General features: G+C 50.8%; 1 protein-coding gene across 1 annotated transcript in view; it reads left to right on the top strand.

The window, feature by feature from the left end:
• Positions 1-19716, top strand: part of LOC147736652 (collagen alpha-1(XII) chain-like) — a 161719-nt gene extending 142003 nt beyond the window's left edge. Inside the window, exon 5 of the mRNA XM_086953798.1 lies at positions 18315-19716. Coding sequence (XP_086809924.1) covers positions 18315-18925 — 611 coding nt within the window. The 3' untranslated portion in view covers positions 18926-19716. The remainder of the gene's footprint in view (positions 1-18314) is intronic.
• The last annotated feature ends 4161 nt before the right edge of the window (positions 19717-23877 follow it).

The following is a 23877-nucleotide window of genomic DNA, read 5'->3' as shown; positions in this document are numbered from 1 at the left end:
TGTGGATGCTGGTGTGTATTTGATACCAGTGCAGTGTGGATGCTGGTGTGTATTTGTAACAGCGCAGTATGGATGCTGGTGTGTATTTGGTAACCGTGCAGTGTGGATGCTGGTGTGTATTTGGTAACAGCGCAGTAAGGATGCTGGTGTGTATTTGGGTACAGCGCAGTGTGGATACTGGTGTGTATTTGGCATAGCACAGTGTGGATGCTGGTGTGTATTTGGTAGCAGTGTGGATGCTGGTGTGTATTTGTAACTGCGCAGTGTGGATGCTGGCGTGTATTTGTAACAGTGCAGTGTGGATGCTGGTGTGTATTTATTACAGCGCAGTGTGGATGCTGGTGTGTATTTGGTTACAGCGCGGTGTGGATGCTGGTGTGTATTTGGGTACAGCGCAGTGTGGATGCTGGTGTGTAATTGGTATCAGCACAGTGTGGTTACTGGCGTGTATTTGGTAACAGTGCAGTGTGGATGCTGGCGTATATTTGTAACAGCGCAGTGTGAATGCTGGCATGCTTTTGTAACAGTGCAGTACAGATGCTGGTGTGTATTTGGGTACAGCGCAGTGTGGTTGCTGGTGTGTATTTGGGTACAGCGCAGTGTGGATGGTGGCGTGCATTTGGGTACAGCGCAGTGTGGATGCTGGTGTGTATTTGGGTACAGCGAAGTGTGGATGCTGGTGTGTATTTGGGTACAGCGCAGTGTGGATGCTGGCGTGTATTTGTAACAGCGCAGTGTGGATGCGGGTGTGTATTCGGGAACAGCGCAGTGTGGATGCTGGCGTGTATTTGGGTACAGCACAGTGCGGATGCTGATGTGTATTTGGGTAGAGCGCAGTGTGGATGCTGATGTGTATTTGGGTACAGCGCAGTACGGATGCTGGTGTGTATTTGGGTACAGCGCTGTGTGGATGCTGGTGTGCATTTGGTTACAGCTCAGTGTAGATGCTGGTGTGTATTTGGGTACAGCGCAGTGTGGATGCTGGTGTGTATTTGGTATAAGCAAAGTGTGGATACTGGTGTGTATTTGGTAATAGCGCAGTGTGGATGCTGGCCTGTATTTGTAACAGTGCAGTGTGGATGCTGGCTTGTTTTAGTAACAGCGCAGTACGGATGCTGGTGTGTATTTGGGTACAGCGCAGTGTGGTTGCTGGTGTGTATTTGGGTACAGCGCAGTGTGGATGCTGGTGTGTATTTGGGTACAGCGCAGTGTGGATGCTGGTGTGTATTTGGGTACATCACAGTACAGATGCTGGTGTGTATTTGGGTACAGCGCAGTGTGGATGCTGATGTGTATTTGGGTACAGCACAGTACGGATGCTGGTGTGTATTTGGGTACAGCGCAGTGTGGATGCTGGCGTGTATTCGTAACATCGCAGTTTGGATGCTGGTGTGTATTTGTAACAGTGCAGTGTGGATACTGGTGTGTATTTGGGTACAGTGCAGTGTGGATGCTAGTGTGTATCTGAGTACTGCGCAGTATGGATGCCGGTGTGTATTTGGGTACAGTGCAGTGTGGATGCTGGTGTGTTGTTGTAACAGCGCAGTGTGGATGCTAGTGTGTATTTATTACAGCGCAGTGTGGATGCTGGTGTGTATTTGGGTACAGCGCAGTTTGCATGCAGGTGTGTATTTGGGTACAGCGCAGTGTGGATGCTGGTGTGTATTTGGGTACAGCGCAGTGTGGATGCTGGTGTGTATTTGGGTACAGCGCAGTGTGGATGCTGGTGTGTATTTGGGTACAGCGCAGTGTGGATGCTGGCGTGTATTTGTAACAGCGCAGTGTGGATGCGGGTGTGTATTCGGGAACAGCGCAGTGTGGATGCTGGCGTGTATTTGGTAACAGCGCAGTGTGGATGCTGGCGTGTATTTGGTAATAGCGCAGTGTGGATGCTGGCGTGTATTTGTAACAGCGCAGTGTGGATACTGGCGTGTTTTTGTAACAGCGCAGTATGGATGCTGGTGTGTATTTGGGTACAGCGCATTGTGGATACTGGCGTGTATTTGGTATAGCGCAGTGTGGATGCTGGTGTGTATTTGATACCAGTGCAGTGTGGATGCTGGTGTGTATTTGTAACAGCGCAGTATGGATGCTGGTGTGTATTTGGTAACCGTGCAGTGTGGATGCTGGTGTGTATTTGGTAACAGCGCAGTAAGGATGCTGGTGTGTATTTGGGTACAGCGCAGTGTGGATACTGGCGTGTATTTGGCATAGCACAGTGTGGATGCTGGTGTGTATTTGGTAGCAGTGTGGATGCTGGTGTGTATTTGTAACTGCGCAGTGTGGATGCTGGCGTGTATTTGTAACAGTGCAGTGTGGATGCTGGTGTGTATTTATTACAGCGCAGTGTGGATGCTGGTGTGTATTTGGTTACAGCGCGGTGTGGATGCTGGTGTGTATTTGGGTACAGCGCAGTGTGGATGCTGGTGTGTAATTGGTATCAGCACAGTGTGGATACTGGCGTGTATTTGGTAACAGTGCAGTGTGGATGCTGGCGTATATTTGTAACAGCGCAGTGTGAATGCTGGCATGCTTTTGTAACAGTGCAGTACAGATGCTGGTGTGTATTTGGGTACAGCGCAGTGTGGTTGCTGGTGTGTATTTGGGTACAGCGCAGTGTGGATGGTGGCGTGTATTTGGGTACAGCACAGTGTGGATGCTGGTGTGTATTTGGGTACAGCGAAGTGTGGATGCTGGCGTGTATTTGGGTACAGTGCAGTGTGGATGCTGGTGTGTATTTGGGCACAGCACAGTGTGGATCCTGATGTGTACTTGGGTAGAGCGCAGTGTGGATGCTGACGTGTATTTGGGTACAGCGCAGTGTGGATGCTGGTGTGTATTTGGTATCAGAACATTGTGGATACTGGCGTGTATTTGGTAATAGTGCAGTGTGGATGCCGGCCTGTATTTGTAACAGCGAAGTGTGGATGCTGGCGTGTTTTTGTAACAGCAAAGTACGGATGCTGGTGTGTATTTTGGTACAACGCATTGTGGTTGCTGGTGAGTATTTGAGTACAGCGCAGTGTGGATGCTGGTGTGTATTTGGGTACAGCGCAGTGTGGATGCTGGTGTGTATTTGGGTACATCACAGTACGGATGCTGGTGTGTATTTGGGTACAGCGCAGTGTGGATGCTGGTGTGTATTTGGGTACAGCACAGTGTGGATGCTGATGTGTATTTTGGTACAGCGCAGTACGGATGCTGGTGTGTATTTGGGTACAGCGCAGTGTGGATGCTGGTGTGTATTTGTAACAGCGCAGTTTGGATGCTGGTGTGTATTTGTAACAGTGCAGTGTGGATACTGGTGTGTATTTGGGTACAGCCCAGTGTTGATGCTAGTGTGTATCTGAGTACAGCGCAGCATGGATGCTGGTGTGTATTTGGGTACAGCGCAGTGTGGATGCTGGTGTGTTGTTGTAACAGCGCAGTGTGGATGCTGGTGTGTATTTATTACAGCGCAGTGTGGATGCTGATGTGTATTTGTAACAGCGCAGTGTGGATGCTGGCATGTTTTTGTAACAGCGCAGTACAGATGCTGGTGTGTATTTGGGTACAGCGCAGTGTGGATGCTGGTGTGTATTTGGGTACAGCGCAGTGTGGATGCTGTTGTGTATTTGGGTACAGCACAGTGTGGATGCTGGTGTGTATTTGGGTACAGCACAGTGTGCATGCAGGTGTGTATTTGGGTACAGCGCAGTGTGGATGCTGGTTTGTATTTGGGTACAGCGCAGTGTGGATGCTGGTGTGTATTTGGGTACAGCGCAGTGTGGATGCTGGCGTGTATTTGGTAATAGCGCAGTGTGGATACTGGCGTGTATTTGGCATAGCACAGTCTGGATGCTGGTGTGTATTTGGTAACAGTGCAGTGTGGATGCTGGTGTGTATTTGTAACTGCGCAGTGTGGATGCTGGCGTGTATTTGTAACAGTGCAGTGTGGATGCTGGTGTGTATTTATTACAGCGCAGTGTGGATGATGGTGTGTATTTGGTTACAGCGCAGTGTGGATGCTGGTGTGTATTTGGGTACAGCGCAGTGTGGATGCTGGTGTGTAATTGGTATCAGCACAGTGTGGATACTGGCGTGTATTTGGTAACAGTGCAGTGTGGATGCTGGCGTATATTTGTAACAGCGCAGTGTGAATGCTGGCATGCTTTTGTAACAGTGCAGTACAGATGCTGGTGTGTATTTAGGTACAGCGCAGTGTGGTTGCTGGTGTGTATTTGGGTACAGCGCAGTGTGGATGGTGGCGTGTATTTGGGTACAGCGCAGTGTGGATGCTGGTGTGTATTTGGGTACAGCGCAGTGTGGATGCTGGTGTGTATTTGGGTACAGCGCAGTGTGGATGCTGTTGTGTATTTGGGTACAGCACAGTGTGGATGCTGGTGTGTATTTGGGTACAGCACAGTGTGCATGCAGGTGTGTATTTGGGTACAGCGCAGTGTGGATGCTGGCGTGTTTTTGTAACAGCGCAGTACGGATGCTGGTGTGTATTTTGGTACAACACAGTGTGGTTGCTGGTGAGTATTTGGGTACAGCGCAGTGTGGATGCTGGTGTGTATTTGGGTACAGCGCAGTGTGGATGCTGGTGTGTATTTGGGTACATCACAGTACGGATGCTGGTGTGTATTTGGGTACAGCGCAGTGTGGATGCTGGTGTGTATTAGGGTACAGCACAGTGTGGATGCTGATGTGTATTTTGGTACAGCGCAGTGTGGATGCTGGTGTGTATTTGTAACAGCGCAGTGTGGATGCTGGCGTGTTTTTGTAACAGCGCAGTTTGGATGCTGGTGTGTATTTGTAACAGTGCAGTCTGGATACTGGTGTGAATTTGGGTACAGCCCAGTGTTGATGCTAGTGTGTATCTGAGTACAGCGCAGCATGGATGCTGGTGTGTATTTGGGTACAGCGCAGTGTGGATGCTGGTGTGTTGTTGTAACAGCGCAGTGTGGATGCTGGTGTGTATTTATTACAGCGCAGTGTGGATGCTGGTGTGTATTTGTAACAGCGCAGTGTGGATGCTGGCGTGTTTTTGTAACAGCGCAGTACAGATGCTGGTGTGTATTTGGGCACAGCGCAGTGTGGATGCTGGTGTGTATTTGGGTACAGCGCAGTGTGGATGCTGTTGTGTATTTGGGTACAGCACAGTGTGGATGCTGGTGTGTATTTGGGTACAGCACAGTGTGCATGCAGGTGTGTATTTGGGTACAGCGCAATGTGGATGCTGGTTTGTATTTGGGTACAGCGCAGTGTGGATGCTGGTGTGTATTTGGGTACAGCGCAGTGTGGATGCTGGCGTGTATTTGTAACAGCGCAGTGTGGATGCTGGTGTGTATTTGGGAACAGCGCAGTGTGGATGTTGGCGTGTATTTGGTGACAGTGCAGTGTGGATGCTGGCGTGTATTTGGTAATAGCGCAGTGTGGATGCTGGCGTGTGTTAGACCCGGGACCCTGGCCGGCCAAGACTCGCGTCGAGGTCAGTCAGGGATCGCCAGTTCTAGGTGTCAGGGCAAGGGAGTTACACGCCAAGATAACCCCTACTCGCCCTCTAGGTAACGTGGCGCGAGCAGCAAGGCTAAACTTGGAGGCGATATGAGTTAAGTATTTGCGCACGCACCCCAGCAACAACACCCAAGGCCCACCACAAAGGAAACTCCACACAAGGTTATATATAAAAATAGCCTTTGTATTACACCAAAATACATTAGATAAAACACACACCTTACATTGTGCCAGGGGCACGGGCAGAATTTACAGGGGATATGTACAAGACAGGGCCACCTGGACCACTGTCAGGAATCAGCACTTTTAGAAGTAACACTTCTTAGAAATAGCACTTAGAATGTAAAATTACATTAGCACAAAATAACATACAACCAGTCACTACTGGCACCAGGTGAGCACCACCTATGCAACCCTCACTATCTTAGGAGATTACACTAGGGAACCTGGGCTCTGCTAGCACCACCTGTACTAGCAAGAAGGAAACAACCACCTACATATTACACTACCTGTAGGGGTGTAAGAACATAACACATGATGCAATGCATAACATTCATTCAGCGGTGTAAGGAGGAAAACACATGATGCATCAACAATACATTCAGAGGTGCAGAAAATGAACAATTGCGCCAAACTCACGTAGGTCACCACCTGTGACTGTCCCTAGGCCAACTGGCCTCTCTGGGGCTAGGACGCCCTGTGTCCAGTGTCCAGGGTCCTAAACGTAGCAGTTGCCCACAAAGTGCTGGGCAACTGTGCAGACAATACTGTGGCCAACGTGGGAGCCTCTCTAGGCTCAAGCACACAAATTGCCCCCTGAGCCTCTCAGGGGTTCTAACACAGCAATGGGGGCCAGGAGCCTCTCTGGGCTCTGAATTAGCAATGGGGGCACTCAGGAACCTCTCAGGGCTTGTAGATAAAGGTGCCCCTTCGAGCCTCCGTGGTTCTGCCAACAGATCGGGCGCCTTGAGCCTCTTGTGGGCAGGAAACAAAATGCCCTCGCGGCCCTCCCAGGGCTCGTCACCACTTTGCCACCTGAGCCCCACTGGGCTCTAATTAAAGAAATGCCCCGTCGTTGGAGCCTCGCAGGGCTCTGAACACTGCCCCCGGATGGAGCCTCTCAGGCTCTAAAGAAGAAATGCCCCCGGGGCCCCACTCACCGGCTCCCTCCTGGCGGGCGGGCGGGGCGCTCCTCCTCACACGGGAGCCTCGCTCCCTGCAGCACTTCTCCGGCGGTCGCTCTGGGGCCGCGGGCGGGGCTCCTCTCACTCTCCTGGGCTCTCCTGCCCTGGGGAACCTCGCGCCCAGCCTCACTCTTCTTGCTGCAGGTCCTGGTACCGGAGCGCAGGGTGGGCTCCTGTCGACTTCCGGTTGTCCCACCTGTTCCGCCTGACTTCCGGTTCGGGGCCGCCAATGGCAGCGCGGCCCTGAGGGTGTGGAGGCGGGACTTCCGGGTCGCCGTAGGCAGCGCGGCGGCCCGGCCGTGTTCCTGGGCTGCGTCGGTGATTTCCACACGGGGTGAGCTCCCGATAATTTAAATAAGGCGAGGTGGGCTCTCGCTATGGCCACGAAAATAGCGGCACGGTCCCTGGCGAGGTGGGCACTCGCCAGGGGCTTCAAAATCAGCAAATTAGGCGGGCACACGCCGGGTGGGCACCGGCTGTAGCAGGCACAGCGCTCTCAAGCGCTACAGCCCGAATAAAGCGCTGTTAGGCGCTAGAAGGAAAACGAAGCACTCTCAAGCGCCAAAAGGCAATCCAAAGCGCTCCCAGGCGCTAGGGGCCAACAAGCCCAGCAAAAGTCCTTCTAGGCAGGTAGGGGGGGCAAGGCTGGGCCCAGAGCCAGCTCACTGGGTCTCCAGGCAGGGAGACAGTCCAAGTGGCGGTCCTCTGGCCCAGCAAACGCAGCAGCCCCCTCAGGCAGGATCCTGGCAGAGAACATTTTCTGTGGGGACACAGCCCCATTTTTATACACCTCATTCCTTTGTCTAAGGTGCAGGGTGGGGGAGAAACCAGTTGCAGCTGGTTCTTGAGTACCCTTGATGGCCCAACCACCCCTTTCTTTCACTGGCAGGGCTAGGGACATCAGTCACACCACAGGGGGGCGGAGCCAGCATTGTGTGGGGAAAACCCAGCCCATCCAGGACACAGGTACACTCCTCCCACACATCACTCATGCTAATCTCCCACTCACCACCGGGCAGACCCATCCAGACTTCCTGGAGCCTGGCATGCCAGCCAGCTCCAGCCAATCACGCTCCAGCACCCTCACTGCACACATATCTCAATGTCCAGAAGTGGCGCTTCCCTACTAGACACATACATGCTGCATACACCATCTCGCAGCATTCACTCTCACGAGTTCACACATACCAGACTCAAGCCTGTACACCCCACGCATCAGGAACTACCAGGGACACATACATTCCCCATGCATTCCTATGGGCGGGCAGGCCTAGCTCAGCACATGCACTCAGAGTGCGCACGCACTTTCCACTGGGACACAGTGAAAGTGCGCAGAACCCAAAAATCACCATCACCAGGTCACCATTACAAGCAAAAAGTCTAGGGGTGAACCTGCCCTAAGGGCCAAGTCCAACACAACCCCCTTCCAGCCAAAACGCAGGGGAGAACAATCACCACCGTGATGGACTTCCCTGCTTGGGGCGATAGAACACGGACGCAGGCCCGCCACTGCCGGGACACCCTCCTGTTCTATGCCACGGTGAACCCCTAGGGTTCCTTCTCAAACCACTGTCTGGACCAACTGGGCTACCCCACTGGTACTCCCAAGCTGTCCGCGGCCAGGACCAGGCCCTGGGCCACCCAGGTGCCACCGGTCCTTGCCAATTCGCAGAGCGGGGGGTAGTAACCCCTGGCACATAGTATCCATTCTCCACTCTCCCTGTCTGCAAGACAGGACTAGACTGCCACTGGTTCACCAGCCTTTGGTCTACAACCTCAGGCGGACCAGGAGTCTCAGGGAAGGCTCTCCTCCCCCTACCTCTTCTTCTAGGGTTCCTCCTCCTCCTGCGCGGGGTACCCTTACAGCGCCACTCCAACCCAGGGTTTAACCCCTCCGGCTGCACCGGGGTCAGAGGTGGGCTCTCCCACCCTCTGCACCCCCTTCCAGAGGTCTGCCCTCTCCCAACTGGAGAAGTTCCTCTGGAAGAAGAACCGGTCAGGACACTGGTTACAGTCGTCCTACCCTTCAGGTCAGGCTGATCCTGAACCTGGCCTTCCAACCTCTGGTCTAAAACCTTCGGGGGAACAATTGCCTGGCACTCCAGGACTTCTGGGGATTCACACACCATCCCCCTGAGGCTAACAAATGACACATATGTTGTGTGACTGTCTGCCTGGCGCAGATCTCCCGCCTCCTGTCCACCTGACAGTGCGCAAAGATCCCCCAGCACAGAAGTGGTGTCACCATGGTCACTACACGGGATCCTAGCCCAACTGGGTAGTCCCTGACCCACTGGTTCTTCCACTGGGGAACTCCCCCAATCACTCCTCACGCTGGACTCCTGTACCCTCCCTACCGGAGCGGTACTGCCAGACTCTAGAACCACAGGAGCTCTGGTTACAGACGCTCCAGGTCCTCTACTCACTAGGAGATCTTCCTCAAATGGACTAACAGGACAGCCTAGGTCCCCAACCTGGTGTTCCCTACAGAAACCATCCAAGTCCTGAGGCAGGGCTTCGGGCGTCTGGGGAACCTCGGTCTCCCCCTCACTCCTGCTCCACTGAGCCAGGCAGTGAGCCCCTACACTCTCCTCGCTATCCTGGGACCTAGCTGGGCTACACTGAGCCTCCTCCACCACGCTGGGCTGGAGGATACCTGAACCACTACTTTTGGAGTCACTCACCAATGACTCTAGAGAACCTCTAGCACTTTCCCAGCGCTCTGCTTCCTCAGCAAGCGCCCAAGGACTAAAGTGCTCAGACTTCAACAGGTGCTGGCGCAACTCTGGACAAACAACACTGAGCAACTGCTCTTTGAGGAACATATCCAGTACTCCGTCCCTCTCCTCATCCGAGCTAGCCGCCAGCCAATCCCACATTGCATCAGAACAGTCATCCACAAAAAACCCCCACTTCTGTTGAGGCGGTTTCCTACTGCCCCTGAACTTTAACCTTAACTCCTCCTCTTGGGAACAAGGGACCATACGTTGGGCACGGGGTAGGGGACTGTCTGCACTGAAGTCTAAATAGCTGCCACCACTGGACTCAACCCTCCCTGGGGAATCCAGACAATCAACACTGCGCGCAGGGGATAGTCTACCCTCCAGAGCTACTTTGCCTCTGGTGGAGGCCCTCTTAGCCTCCTCCATCCTTTCCTGCGCTAAGACCCTCTCAGTCTCTAGCTGTTGCTTCTTAAGCTCCAGCTGCGCCATAGCCTGGGCATGCTCTAACCTGAGCTTCTCTAAGGCCAGCTGGTGCTCCCTTTCTCTCCTCCTATCTTCCAGCTCCTCTGGGGACAGGGAAAGGGATGAGGCGCTGCCTCCTGCGCTGGACCCAGCAAGGGACTCCCTATCTATGGGGTCCTCACTATCTGCTGGCGTCCCTGTGCTATCATTTTCTTCCTCCTCTTCTGAATCTTCAGGGCTCCCCACAGACCCACCACCCTCCTGGTGTGAGGCCCGGGCCCTTTCCTCACTGCGCTCAAGATCCCTTTGTTCCTTACACCATCGGACCAGGTAGCTCCTAAGTTCGTACTTAGTATCTGATCCATCCACCCCTATGTCTCTCTCTCTACAGAACCCTTCCAACTCCTGCGTATTATACCAAACTAGATCACTGAGATCAAACACAAGCTCCATCTTGGCAGGACGTTCTAGAGACAAGATCACACAGGGAACCTAGGGGTCTGAGCTAACACAGGAGTACACAATTCACAAAGGTTCAGCAAGTTCCCTCTCCCAGAGAACTCACACTCACTTGCCTAGTGCCATACACCATTCATTCACACACAACCCCCCCCTCGGACTGGTAAGGCAGTTTCTACCACCCCTGATTCCTCAACCTGACCACATGTGACACAGGTACCAAACTCTGGGCGCGGGGCAGGGGAACAAATGTACTGGACACAATTGCACAATGATACCTTCAGGAGAAGAAAATAATGGAACTTCAAAAACAATAATCCCCTAAAATGTGGTCATCTAAAATGCAGAGTTTTGTAGTGTGGCCAGTTGTCACTGTGGTACAACGCAAGCACAAATTCTCATCCTCACCGCTTGCCGCCAATGTTAGACCCGGGACCCTGGCCGGCCAAGACTCGCGTCGAGGTCAGTCAGGGATCGCCAGTTCTAAGTGTCAGGGCAAGGGAGTTACACGCCAAGATAACCCCTACTCGCCCTCTAGGTAACGTGGCGCGAGCAGCAAGGCTAAACTTGGAGGCGATATGAGTTAAGTATTTGCGCACGCACCCCAGCAACAACACCCAAGGCCCACCACAAAGGAAACTCCACACAAGGTTATATATAAAAATAGCCTTTGTATTACACCAAAATACATTAGATAAAACACACACCTTACATTGTGCCAGGGGCACGGGCAGAATTTACAGGGGATATGTACAAGACAGGGCCACCTGGACCACTGTCAGGAATCAGCACTTTTAGAAGTAACACTTCTTAGAAATAGCACTTAGAATGTAAAATTACATTAGCACAAAATAACATACAACCAGTCACTACTGGCACCAGGTGAGCACCACCTATGCAACCCTCACTATCTTAGGAGATTACACTAGGGAACCTGGGCTCTGCTAGCACCACCTGTACTAGCAAGAAGGAAACAACCACCTACATATTACACTACCTGTAGGGGTGTAAGAACATAACACATGATGCAATGCATAACATTCATTCAGCGGTGTAAGGAGGAAAACACATGATGCATCAACAATACATTCAGAGGTGCAGAAAATGAACAATTGCGCCAAACTCACGTAGGTCACCACCTGTGACTGTCCCTAGGCCAACTGGCCTCTCTGGGGCTAGGACGCCCTGTGTCCAGTGTCCAGGGTCCTAAACGTAGCAGTTGCCCACAAAGTGCTGGGCAACTGTGCAGACAATACTGTGGCCAACGTGGGAGCCTCTCTAGGCTCAAGCACACAAATTGCCCCCTGAGCCTCTCAGGGGTTCTAACACAGCAATGGGGGCCAGGAGCCTCTCTGGGCTCTGAATTAGCAATGGGGGCACTCAGGAACCTCTCAGGGCTTGTAGATAAAGGTGCCCCTTCGAGCCTCCGTGGTTCTGCCAACAGATCGGGCGCCTTGAGCCTCTTGTGGGCAGGAAACAAAATGCCCTCGCGGCCCTCCCAGGGCTCGTCACCACTTTGCCACCTGAGCCCCACTGGGCTCTAATTAAAGAAATGCCCCGTCGTTGGAGCCTCGCAGGGCTCTGAACACTGCCCCCGGATGGAGCCTCTCAGGCTCTAAAGAAGAAATGCCCCCGGGGCCCCACTCACCGGCTCCCTCCTGGCGGGCGGGCGGGGCGCTCCTCCTCACACGGGAGCCTCGCTCCCTGCAGCACTTCTCCGGCGGTCGCTCTGGGGCCGCGGGCGGGGCTCCTCTCACTCTCCTGGGCTCTCCTGCCCGGGGGAACCTCGCGCCCAGCCTCACTCTTCTTGCTGCAGGTCCTGGTACCGGAGCGCAGGGTGGGCTCCTGTCGACTTCCGGTTGTCCCACCTGTTCCGCCTGACTTCCGGTTCGGGGCCGCCAATGGCAGCGCGGCCCTGAGGGTGTGGAGGCGGGACTTCCGGGTCGCCGTAGGCAGCGCGGCGGCCCGGCCGTGTTCCTGGGCTGCGTCGGTGATTTCCACACGGGGTGAGCTCCCGATAATTTAAATAAGGCGAGGTGGGCTCTCGCTATGGCCACGAAAATAGCGGCACGGTCCCTGGCGAGGTGGGCACTCGCCAGGGGCTTCAAAATCAGCAAATTAGGCGGGCACACGCCGGGTGGGCACCGGCTGTAGCAGGCACAGCGCTCTCAAGCGCTACAGCCCGAATAAAGCGCTGTTAGGCGCTAGAAGGAAAACGAAGCACTCTCAAGCGCCAAAAGGCAATCCAAAGCGCTCCCAGGCGCTAGGGGCCAACAAGCCCAGCAAAAGTCCTTCTAGGCAGGTAGGGGGGGCAAGGCTGGGCCCAGAGCCAGCTCACTGGGTCTCCAGGCAGGGAGACAGTCCAAGTGGCGGTCCTCTGGCCCAGCAAACGCAGCAGCCCCCTCAGGCAGGATCCTGGCAGAGAACATTTTCTGTGGGGACACAGCCCCATTTTTATACACCTCATTCCTTTGTCTAAGGTGCAGGGTGGGGGAGAAACCAGTTGCAGCTGGTTCTTGAGTACCCTTGATGGCCCAACCACCCCTTTCTTTCACTGGCAGGGCTAGGGACATCAGTCACACCACAGGGGGGCGGAGCCAGCATTGTGTGGGGAAAACCCAGCCCATCCAGGACACAGGTACACTCCTCCCACACATCACTCATGCTAATCTCCCACTCACCACCGGGCAGACCCATCCAGACTTCCTGGAGCCTGGCATGCCAGCCAGCTCCAGCCAATCACGCTCCAGCACCCTCACTGCACACATATCTCAATGTCCAGAAGTGGCGCTTCCCTACTAGACACATACATGCTGCATACACCATCTCGCAGCATTCACTCTCACGAGTTCACACATACCAGACTCAAGCCTGTACACCCCACGCATCAGGAACTACCAGGGACACATACATTCCCCATGCATTCCTATGGGCGGGCAGGCCTAGCTCAGCACATGCACTCAGAGTGCGCACGCACTTTCCACTGGGACACAGTGAAAGTGCGCAGAACCCAAAAATCACCATCACCAGGTCACCATTACAAGCAAAAAGTCTAGGGGTGAACCTGCCCTAAGGGCCAAGTCCAACAGCGTGTATTTTTAACAGCGCAGTGTGGATGCTGGCGTGTTTTTGTAACAGCGCAATACGGATGCTGGTGTGTATTTGGGTACAGCGCAGTGTGGATACTGGCGTGTATTTGGTATAGCGCAGTGTGGATGCTGGTGCGTATTTGGTAACAGTGCAGTGTGGATGCTGGTGTGTATTTTTAACAGCGCAGTATGGATGCTGGTGTGTATTTGGTAACAGTGCAGTGTGGATGCTTGTGTGTATTTGGTAACAGCGCAGAAAGGATGCTGGTGTGTATTTGGGTACAGCGCAGTGTGGATACTGGCGTGTATTTGGCATAGCGCAGTGTGGATGCTGGTGTGTATTTGGTAACAGTGCAGTGTGGATGCTGGTGTATATTTGTAACTGAGCAGTGTGGATGCTGGTGTGTATTTGGGTACACTGCAGTGTGGATGCTGGCGTGTATTTGGTAACAGTGCAGTGTGGATGCTGGTGTGTATTTGTAACTGCGCAGTATGGATGCTGGCGTGTATTTGTAACAGTGCAGTGTGGATGCTGGTGTGTATTTATTACAGCGCAGTGTGGATGCTGGTGTGTTTTTGTAACAGCGCAGTGTGGATGCTGGTGTGTATTTGGGTACAGCGCAGTGTGGATGCTGGTGTGTATTTGGGTACAGCACAGTGTGGATGCTGGTGTGTATTTGGGTACAGCGCAGTGTGGATGGTGGTGTGTATTTGGGTACAGCGCAGTGTGGATGCTGGTATGTATTTGTAACAGCGCAGTGTGGATGCTGGCGTGTATTTGGGTACAGCGCAGTGTGGATACTGGCGTGTATTTGGCATAGCGCAGTGTGGATGCTGGTGTGTATTTGGTAACAGTGCAGTGTGGATGCTGGTGTGTATTTGTAACTGCGCAGTGTGGATGCTGGTGTGTATTTGGGTAAACTGCAGTGTGGATGCTGGCGTGTATTTGGTAACAGTGCAGTGTGGATGCTGGTGTGTATTTGGTAACAGTGCAGTGTGGATGCTGGTGTGTATTTGTAACTGCGCAGTGTGGATGCTGGCGTGTATTTGTAACAGTGCAGTGTGGATGCTGGTGTGTATTTATTACAGCGCAGTGTGGATGCTGGTGTGTATTTGTAACAGCGCAGTGTGGATGCTGGCATGTTTTTGTAACAGCGCAGTACAGATGCTGGTGTGTATTTGGGTACAGTGCAGTGTGGATGCTGGTGTGTATTTGGGTACAGCACAGTGTGGATGCTGGTGTGTATTTGGGTACAGCGCAGTGTGCATGCAGGTGTGTATTTGGGTACAGCGCAGTGTGGATGCTGGTGTGTATTAGGGTACAGCACAGTGTGGATGCTGATGTGTATTTTGGTACAGCGCAGTACGGATGCTGGTGTGTATTTGGGTACAGCGCAGTGTGGATGCTGGCGTGTATTTGTAACAGCGCAGTTTGGATGCTGGTGTGTATTTGTAACAGTGCAGTGTGGATACTGGTGTGTATTTGGGTACAGCCCAGTGTTGATGCTAGTGTGTATCTGAGTACAGCGCAGCATGGATGCTGGTGTGTATTTGGGTACAGCGCAGTGTGGATGCTGGTGTGTTGTTGTAACAGCGCAGTGTGGATGCTGGTGTGTATTTATTACTGCGCAGTGTGGATGCTGGTGTGTATTTGTAACAGCGCAGTGTGGATGCTGGCGTGTTTTTGGTAACAGCGCAGAAAGGATGCTGGTGTGTATTTGGGTACAGCGCAGTGTGGATACTGGCGTGTATTTGGCATAGCGCAGTGTGGATGCTGGTGTGTATTTGGTAACAGTGCAGTGTGGATGCTGGTGTGTATTTGTAACTGAGCAGTGTGGTTGCTGGTGTGTATTTGGGTACACTGCAGTGTGGATGCTGGCGTGTATTTGGTAACAGTGCAGTGTGGATGCTGGTGTGTATTTGGTAACAGTGCAGTGTGGATGCTGGTGTGTATTTGTAACTGCGCAGTGTGGATGCTGGCGTGTATTTGTAACAGTGCAGTGTGGATGCTGGTGTATATTTATTACAGCGCAGTGTGGATGCTGGTGTGTATTTGTAACAGCGCAGTGTGGATGCTGGCGTGTTTTTGTAACAGCGCAGTACAGATGCTGGTGTGTATTTGGGTACAGCGCAGTGTGGATGCTGGTGTGTATTTGGGTACAGGGTAGAGCGCAGTGTGGATACTGGCGTGTATTTGGCATAGTGCAGTGTGGATGCTGGTGTGTATTTGGTAACAGTGCAGTGTGGATGCTGGTGTGTATTTGTAACTGCGCAGTGTGGATGCTGGTGTGTATTTGGGTAAACTGCAGTGTGGATGCTGGCGTGTATTTGGTAACAGTGCAGTGTGGATGCTGGCGTGTATTTGGTAACAGTGCAGTGTGGATGCTGGTGTGTATTTGTAACAGCGCAGTGTGGATGCTGGCATGTATTTGTAACAGTGCAGTGTGGATGCTGGTGTGTATTTATTACAGCGCAGTGTGGATGCTGGTGTGTATTTGTAACAGCGCAGTGTGGATGCTGGCGTGTTTTTGTAACAGCGCTGTACAGATGCTGGTGTGTATTTGGGTACAGCGCAGTGTGGATACTGGCGTGTATTTGGTATAGCGCAGTGTGGATGCTGGTGCGTATTTGGTAACAGTGCAGTGTGGATGCTGGTGTGTATTTGTAACTGAGCAGTGTGGATGCTGGTGTGTATTTGGGTACACTGCAGTGTGGATGCTGGCGTGTATTTGGTAACAGTGCAGTGTGGATGCTGGTGTGTATTTGGTAACAGCGCAGTGTGGATGCTGGCGTGTTTTTGTAACAGCGCAGTACAGATGCTGGTGTGTATTTGGGTACAGCGCAGTGTGGATGCTGGTGTGTATTTGGGTACAGCACAGTGTGGATGCTGGTGTGTATTTGGGTACAGCGCAGTGTGCATGCAGGTGTGTATTTGGGTACAGCGCAGTGTGGATGGTGGTGTGTATTTGGGTACAGCGCAGTGTGGATGCTTGTGTGTATTTGTAACAGCGCAGTGTGGATGCTGGCGTGTATTTGGGTACAGCGCAGTGTGGATACTGGCGTGTATTTGGCATAGCGCAGTGTGGATGCTGGTGTGTATTTGGTAACAGTGCAGTGTGGATGCTGGTGTGTATTTGTAACTGCGCAGTGTGGATGCTGGTGTGTATTTGGGTAAACTGCAGTGTGGATGCTGACGTGTATTTGGTAACAGTGCAGTGTGGATGCTGGTGTGTATTTGGTAACAGTGCAGTGTGGATGCTGGTGTGTATTTGTAACTGCGCAGTGTGGATGCTGGCGTGTATTTGCAACAGTGCAGTTTGGATGCTGGTGTGTATTTATTACAGCACAGTGTGGATGCTGGTGTGTATTTGTAACAGCGCAGTGTGGATGCTGGCGTGTTTTTGTAACAGCGCAGTACAGATGCTGGTGTGTATTTGGGTACAGCGCAGTGTGGATGCTGGTGTGTATTTGGGTACAGCACAGTGTGGATGCTGGTGTGTATTTGGGTACAGCGCAGTGTGCATGCAGGTGTGTATTTGGGTACAGCGCAGTGTGGATGGTGGTGTGTATTTGGGTACAGCTCAGTGTGGATGCTGGTGTGTATTTGTAACAGCGCAGTGTGGATGCTGGCGTGTATTTGTAACAGCGCAGTGTGGATGCTGGCGTGTATTTGGTAATAGCGCAGTGCGGATGCTGGCGTGTATTTGTAACAGCGCAGTGTGGATGCTGGTGTGTATTTGTAACAGCGCAGTATGGATGCTGTTATGTATTTGGTAACAGTGCAGTGTGGATACTGGTGTGTATTTGTAACAGCGCAGTGGATGCTGATGTGTATTTGGTTACAGTGCAGTGTGGATACTGGTGTGTATTTGTAACAGCGCAGTGTGGATGCTGTTGTGTATTTGGTAGCAGTGCAGTGTGGATACTGATGTGTATTTGTAACAGCGCAGTGTGGATGCTGGTGTGTATTTGTTAACAGCTCAGCATGGATGCTGGTGTTGCATTTGGTAACAGTGCAGTGTGGATACTGGTGTGTATTTGTAACAGCGCAGTGTGGATGCTGGTGTGTATTTGTAACAGCGCAGTGTGGATGCTGTTGTGTATTTGGTAACAGTGCAGTGTGGATACTGGTGTGTATTTGTAACAGCGCAGTGTGGATGCTGGTGTGTATTTGTAACAGCGCAGTGTGGATGCTGTTGTGTATTTGGTAACAGTGCAGTGTGGATACTGGTGTGTATTTATAATAGCGCAGTGTGGATGCTGTTGTGTATTTGTTAACAGCTCAGCATGGATGCTGTTGTGTATTTGTTAACAGCTCAGCATGGATGCTGTTGTGTATTTGGTAACAGTGCAGTGTGGATGCTGGTGTGTATTTGGTAACAGCGCAGTGTGGATGCTGGTGTGTATTTGGTAACAGTGCAGTGTGGATACTGGTGTGTATTTGTAACAGCGCAGTGTGGATGCTGGTGTGGATTTGGTAACAGTGCAGTGTGGATACTGGTGTTTATTTGGTAACAGCGCAGTGTGTATGTTGTTGTGTATTTGGTAACAGCGCAGTGTGGATGATGCTGGTGTGTATTTGGTAACAGTGCAGTGTGGATACTGGTGTGTATTTGTAAACAGCGCAGTGTGGATGCTGGTGTGTATTTGGTAACAGTGCAGTGTGGATGCTGGTGTGTATTTGTAACAGCGCAGTGTGGATACTGTTGTGTATTTGTAACAGCGCAGTGTGGATGCTGCGTGTATTTATTGTATTCATGCGCACAGGTTGTGCAGTGACTGTTTTCACAGGTTGATATTTTGTGAGGCAGAATCCCGGCTCCCCCAGCCTCATCCCTGTCTTCCTTTGCACATGTTGTCTGCTCTTCTCTGACATGTCTCTGTTTTTCTTTCCACAGAATGCTCTGGTCGGATGGATATAAAGGCAGATGTGGTGCTTTTAGTCCATACTTTTTTTATTGCTGAGATTTTGAGCCCCCACCTCCTGAGGCCCTTCGTGGAGGTGGAGAGAAGCTTCCACGTGTCCCGGGACTCGGTGCGGTTCAGCCTGGTCCAGTTCAGCGGTGATGCTCAGATAATGGTCCCCTTCAGCGACTCCCACAACGTCAGTGTCCTGTTTGACTCTCTGCGGACCTTGGAACTGAGGGACCGTCGTGCTAATACTGGTCGAGCCCTCTCCTTCGTCAGAGAGGAGGTGCTGTTCGAGAGCGGGGGGGCCAGAGCCCACGTGCCCAGGGTCCTGGTCCTCTTCTCAGCTTCGGGGTCAGAGGATGATGTCACAGGTCCGGCCCTAGAGCTCCGGCGCGCTGGGGTGGAGGTCTTTGCTGTTGGTGGGTGGGATGCGAGCCGCACTCAGCTGGAGGCCATCGCCAGCCCCCCGGCTGCGGCCCACGTGTTCACAAGGAATTACTATGAAGAGTTTCAGCAAATCCTGCCGGAGCTGACAGAGTCCATCTGCCTCAGGGTCCAGTACAAACTGAAAACAATACAACACAACCTGCTGGTATAAAAGGGAGACACTCCCGCTTCTTTCAAGGGACACAAGGTGGGTGTCCAGGTACAGCTCTGTAGTTTAGAACAAAAGTCATTGAACACATTTCACAGCTAATATTTACCCTTTCATGACGAGGCGCAGGGAGAAGGGTAAATCACACTAGTCTCCCTTGGGTGTCTTTCACTTTCTCCACCGCCGGAAATCCCACCCTCCTACTTCCGGCAGTGGGAAAGGAGGCAGGTGGTGGTGCCAGAAGGAATAATGGAAGGCAGTTGTCTCTCACTGCCCCACTCACAAGAGAATACAAACGGTGCACTTGTGAAGTCAAAACACAGGCGTCAACATCTGTTCCAAGATTATTTCTTTTTGTTCAATCAATCTTTTAAAACTGACACACAGCCAACATGTTTCATTCCCGATTTTGCTAGAGGGAACTTCGTCAGGGCTGTAACATTATAGACAGGAGAAAACAACAATAACACAACAAACAACATAAAAAAGGACATAGATAATATCAGACAACCCACAAAGAAACTTACAGAAATGTGCAAAATCCAAAAAATGGAAAATAGTATTTTACAAATACATAATCTAATTAATATGTACAAGGTGACAGATCCTTTTGTCTAAAAGATAGCATAACATAAAAACATTACCATATCTAAAAAAGTACCGTACAAACCAAATCTATACAATACAATGACACTTCCTCCACATGAAACAAAGAGAAGTAATTGTGTGGTAGTTGTTATTAAAGGATAACTTTTTGGAGTTAGTAACCCGTTCAGATAATAAATGGTTCGGTTATCTGCAACTCATGCCTTGTTTTGATTATATTTTCAACATTAAGTGTAGACATTGGAAAGTAATGGCTAGCAAATGTCATATTGGGCAAGACTATGGAAAGGTACACAAAAGAGGAGCAAAATCAATGAGAAGCTAAGTCTCCCCATCTATCTGTTCAGCTGGTCAGTAGCAGAAAGAATATGGATATATGACGGAATTTCGACACCACAAGGCAAGGGGTCAGCCTTAATATCAGCATAGTCGATACATTCTGAGACAGAAAAGGCAGAAAAGAAGAAAAGGTTTCATACGTAGTACGATCGAAATAAGAATAAGGTCCAAGAGTCACTTTGTCCGTCAGAGAACTTTATGTATGTAACATAATGCTGTATGAGCTGTTAAAGAAATGACGAATATCAGAGGTGGCCCCAGATGTTATGCTACATCTACAGATGAATAGCTAAAAGGTGCATCCATCGAAGAAACGACCAATACACGAGGTATGGATGGCATAAATAAGCCACAATAACTGCAATCATCCATAGTGATTAAAAAACAATATGCGTGTGTGTGTTTTAAAAGGGATCTTGGCAACTATTTAAAATTTCAGGGACTCTGAAGAACATTAAAGGGTTTAGGATTAGACTTTAGGATGGGAATCTATGTAAGACTACATGTATCTTCTAGAAGAGAGAATCAGCACTTCCCTTTATCTCATAACCCAACATGCTTTCATCTCACGTCCCAGCATACCTGCATCTCATGTCCCAGCATGCCTTCATCTCATGTCCCAGCATGCCTTCATCTCATGTCCCCGCATGCCTTCATCTCATGTCTCAGCATGCCTTCATCTCATGTCCCAGCATGCCTTCATCTCATGTCCCAGCATGCCTTCATCTCATGTCCCAGCATGCCTTCATCTCATGTCTCAGCATGCCTTCATCTCATGTCCCAGCATGCCTTCATCTCATGTCTCAGCATGCCTTCATCTCATGTCCAAGCATGCCTTAATCTCATGTCCCAGCATGCCTTCATCTCATGTCCCAGCATGTCTTCATCTCATGTCCGAGTGTGCCTTCATCTCATGTCCCAGCATGCCTTCATCTCATGTCCCAGCATGCCTTCATCTCATGTCCCAGCATGCCTTCATTACAGCATGCCTTAATCTTATGTCCCAGCATGCCTTCATCTCATGTCCCAGCATGCCTTCATCTCATGTCCCAGCATGCCTTCATCTCATGTCCCAGCATGCCTTCATCTCATGTCCCAGCATGCCTTCATCTCATGTCCCAGCATGCCTTCATCTCATGTCTCAGCATGCCTTCATCTCATGTCCAAGCATGCCTTAATCTCATGTCCCAGCATGCCTTCATCTCATGTCCCAGCATGTCTTCATCTCATGTCCGAGTGTGCCTTCATCTCATGTCCCAGCATGCCTTCATCTCATGTCCCAGCATGCCTTCATCTCATGTCCCAGCATGCCTTCATTACAGCATGCCTTAATCTTATGTCCCAGCATGCCTTCATCTCATGTCCCAGCATGCCTTCATCTCATGTCCCAGTGTGCCTTCATCTCATGTCCCAGCATGCCTTCATCTTACGTCCCTGCATGTCTTTATCTCATGTCCCAGCATGCCTTCATCTCATGTCCCAGCATGCCTTCATCTAATTTCCCAGCATGCCTATCTCATGTCCCATCATGCTTTCATCTCATGTCCCAGCATCCCTTCATCTCATGTCTCAGCATGCCTTCATCTCATGTCCCAGCATGCCTTCATCTCATGTCCCAGCATGCCTTAATCTCATGTCCCAGCATGCCTTAATCTCATGTCCCAGCATGTCTTCATCTCATGTCCCAGTGTGCCTTCATCTCATGTCCCAGCATGCCTTCATTTCATGTCCCAGCATGCCTTCATCTCACGTCCCAGCATGCCTTCATCTCATGTCCCAGCATGCCTTCATCTCACGTCCCAGTGTGCCTTCATCTCATGCCCCAGCATGCCTTCATCTCATGTCCAAACATGCTTTCTTCTCATGTCCCAGCATGCCTTTATCTCATGTCCCAGCATGCCTCCATCTCATGTCCCAGCATGCCTCCATCTCATGTCCCAGCATGCCTTCATCTCATGTCCCAGCATGCCTTCATCTCATGTCCCAGCATGCCTTCATCTCATGTCCCAGCATGCCTTCATTACAGCATGCCTTAATCTCATGTCCCAGCATGCCTTCATCACAAGTCCCAGCATGCTTTCATCTCATGTCCCAGCATGCCTTCATCTCACGTGCCAGCATGCTTTCATCTCATGTCCCAGCATGTCTTCATCTCATGTTCCAGTATGCCTTAATCAAGTGTTTAAACATGAGATGTGTCTAAATATTCTATTTTCCAATGTCTTCCTGCAATCGTTACATCAAACATCAGCGACCGATCCCACGGCCGGTAGAACATGCCCCCTGCTGTTCAACTGCTGCAGCTACACCACCCATGCCATTGTGGCGTATATTGGTGACTCTACAGATGGTTCATACATGTTCTGACACATTTGAAGAACATCTACCCTGAAAGTCTGCACATTGGTGAAGGCAAAGAGTTCATCGTAAAAAGAACATTGTGTATAAAGAAAGAAAGCGTCTCATTGACTCTGAGGGAGGTATAAACACCTCTCGTGCATCTGTCCCCAGGCCCTGAATGGACATTCAAGTGTGGGGGCTCAGTGACAGGTCAGAGGAATCAGGAGTCAATGACAACCCTCTCAAGATGAGGGAAACAATGGAAGCAGGTGGGCTCTGGGGTTCCACCATCGGCCCATCACAGGGAATGGAGCGCAGTGACAGTGAGACATCGCCTCAAGTGTGTAGGGGAGACTACTGAACAGCAGCAGCTGTCACAGAAGAGTGGACCTCAGCAGGCAGGAGAGAGTGTGTGCTTGATGGCATCAAAGGTCTGCACTCTCCATACTTGAGTGTAAGAAGTCCAACTTGAGTCTCTAAACTCCTAATACAAACCAAGGTGTCCCCATGGAACAAGTAATGTTCACGTTTCAGGTCCCTTGAGAAAAGACCACCTCTACTGTCGAAAAATGGTAAAATGGGTAAATTGGAAGTACCAGGATTTCTCCTGGTCAAAGGCAAAAATAGTACGGATGTGCCATGTAATATCCATGCCCCGTGCCTTCTCAGTTCCCACTACCTGTGGGCTGTTAGGCCACGCCTGCGCCCCAATCACGTGTATCTTCAAAGGCCCCCGATGTATCTTGGTTCGGGTGTGTGCTCACCGGATTGTCAATCTTGGCGCCTCCCTCTACAAGCAGTACAAAGGACTCACAAGACCCCCTACTTGGCCGCTGAGTGACAAACCAAAATGCCGAGAGTGTGTTGCTCATGGGATAGGGTGAGCCTCGCCCAAGATTGTGTCGTCACAAAGGGGGTCTTACAGGTGTGTGTAATTTTGCATAATCCTTTGGAAATTTTAGGTAAAAAAGTGTGACTAGGCTGCATGGAGCTACGCCCATCCCTAATGTCAGCACAGAGAATAGAAAGTGAAACTTAGTCAGAACAACCTAACTTGGCACCCTACCTATGACCCTAATAGAGATTGTCCAATCCGAAACCAGAATCTTCTGACTCATCAACTGCATCTCCTGATTTGTGCTCCTTGTTGTTTACCAGCAGATAATGCCCCCTCCTTACTCCCCCCACTGACAAATTGGTATAGAACAAAATGGCCCAATTTAGGATTTTAAGTGCCTTTGACAAAATGGGCTATCTGGAGGCCGAACAAGTTTACCACCCTGTTATGTCTTGTTTCCTGATTGGTAGCGTATTCTACTTCTTTGTAATTTACCTTTGAGTTTACCACTCTCATTCTTGTAGTGCTTCTGCCATTTTATATTGTTTTGCAATCCACCTATATTTCTGCTTTGTTGCATGCCAGTGTCTATTTCTAAATATGCGCCAGCTGAAGGGTGTTTAATAAAGAATTAAGCACAATCTTCATATATCCGTGTTTAATATGAATTGGTAATACCTATGGTTATTTACATGCACCTAAAGTTCTGATGCATTTATTTTCTTCTTTACATGTTTTATGTCACTTCACAGCGAGTGGGTAACTATCTGGAGATATACGAGTTTTCTCTGGTGACATTTTATTCACTCTTCGCATTCTCCATGGGATTGTA

Source organism: Lissotriton vulgaris, chromosome 1_2 (assembly GCF_964263255.1).
Source record: "Lissotriton vulgaris chromosome 1_2, aLisVul1.2, whole genome shotgun sequence".
Taxonomy (NCBI): domain Eukaryota; kingdom Metazoa; phylum Chordata; class Amphibia; order Caudata; family Salamandridae; genus Lissotriton; species Lissotriton vulgaris.
The sequence above is the reverse complement of the archived record's forward strand: the minus strand, read 5'-3'. Positions and strand labels throughout refer to the sequence as shown.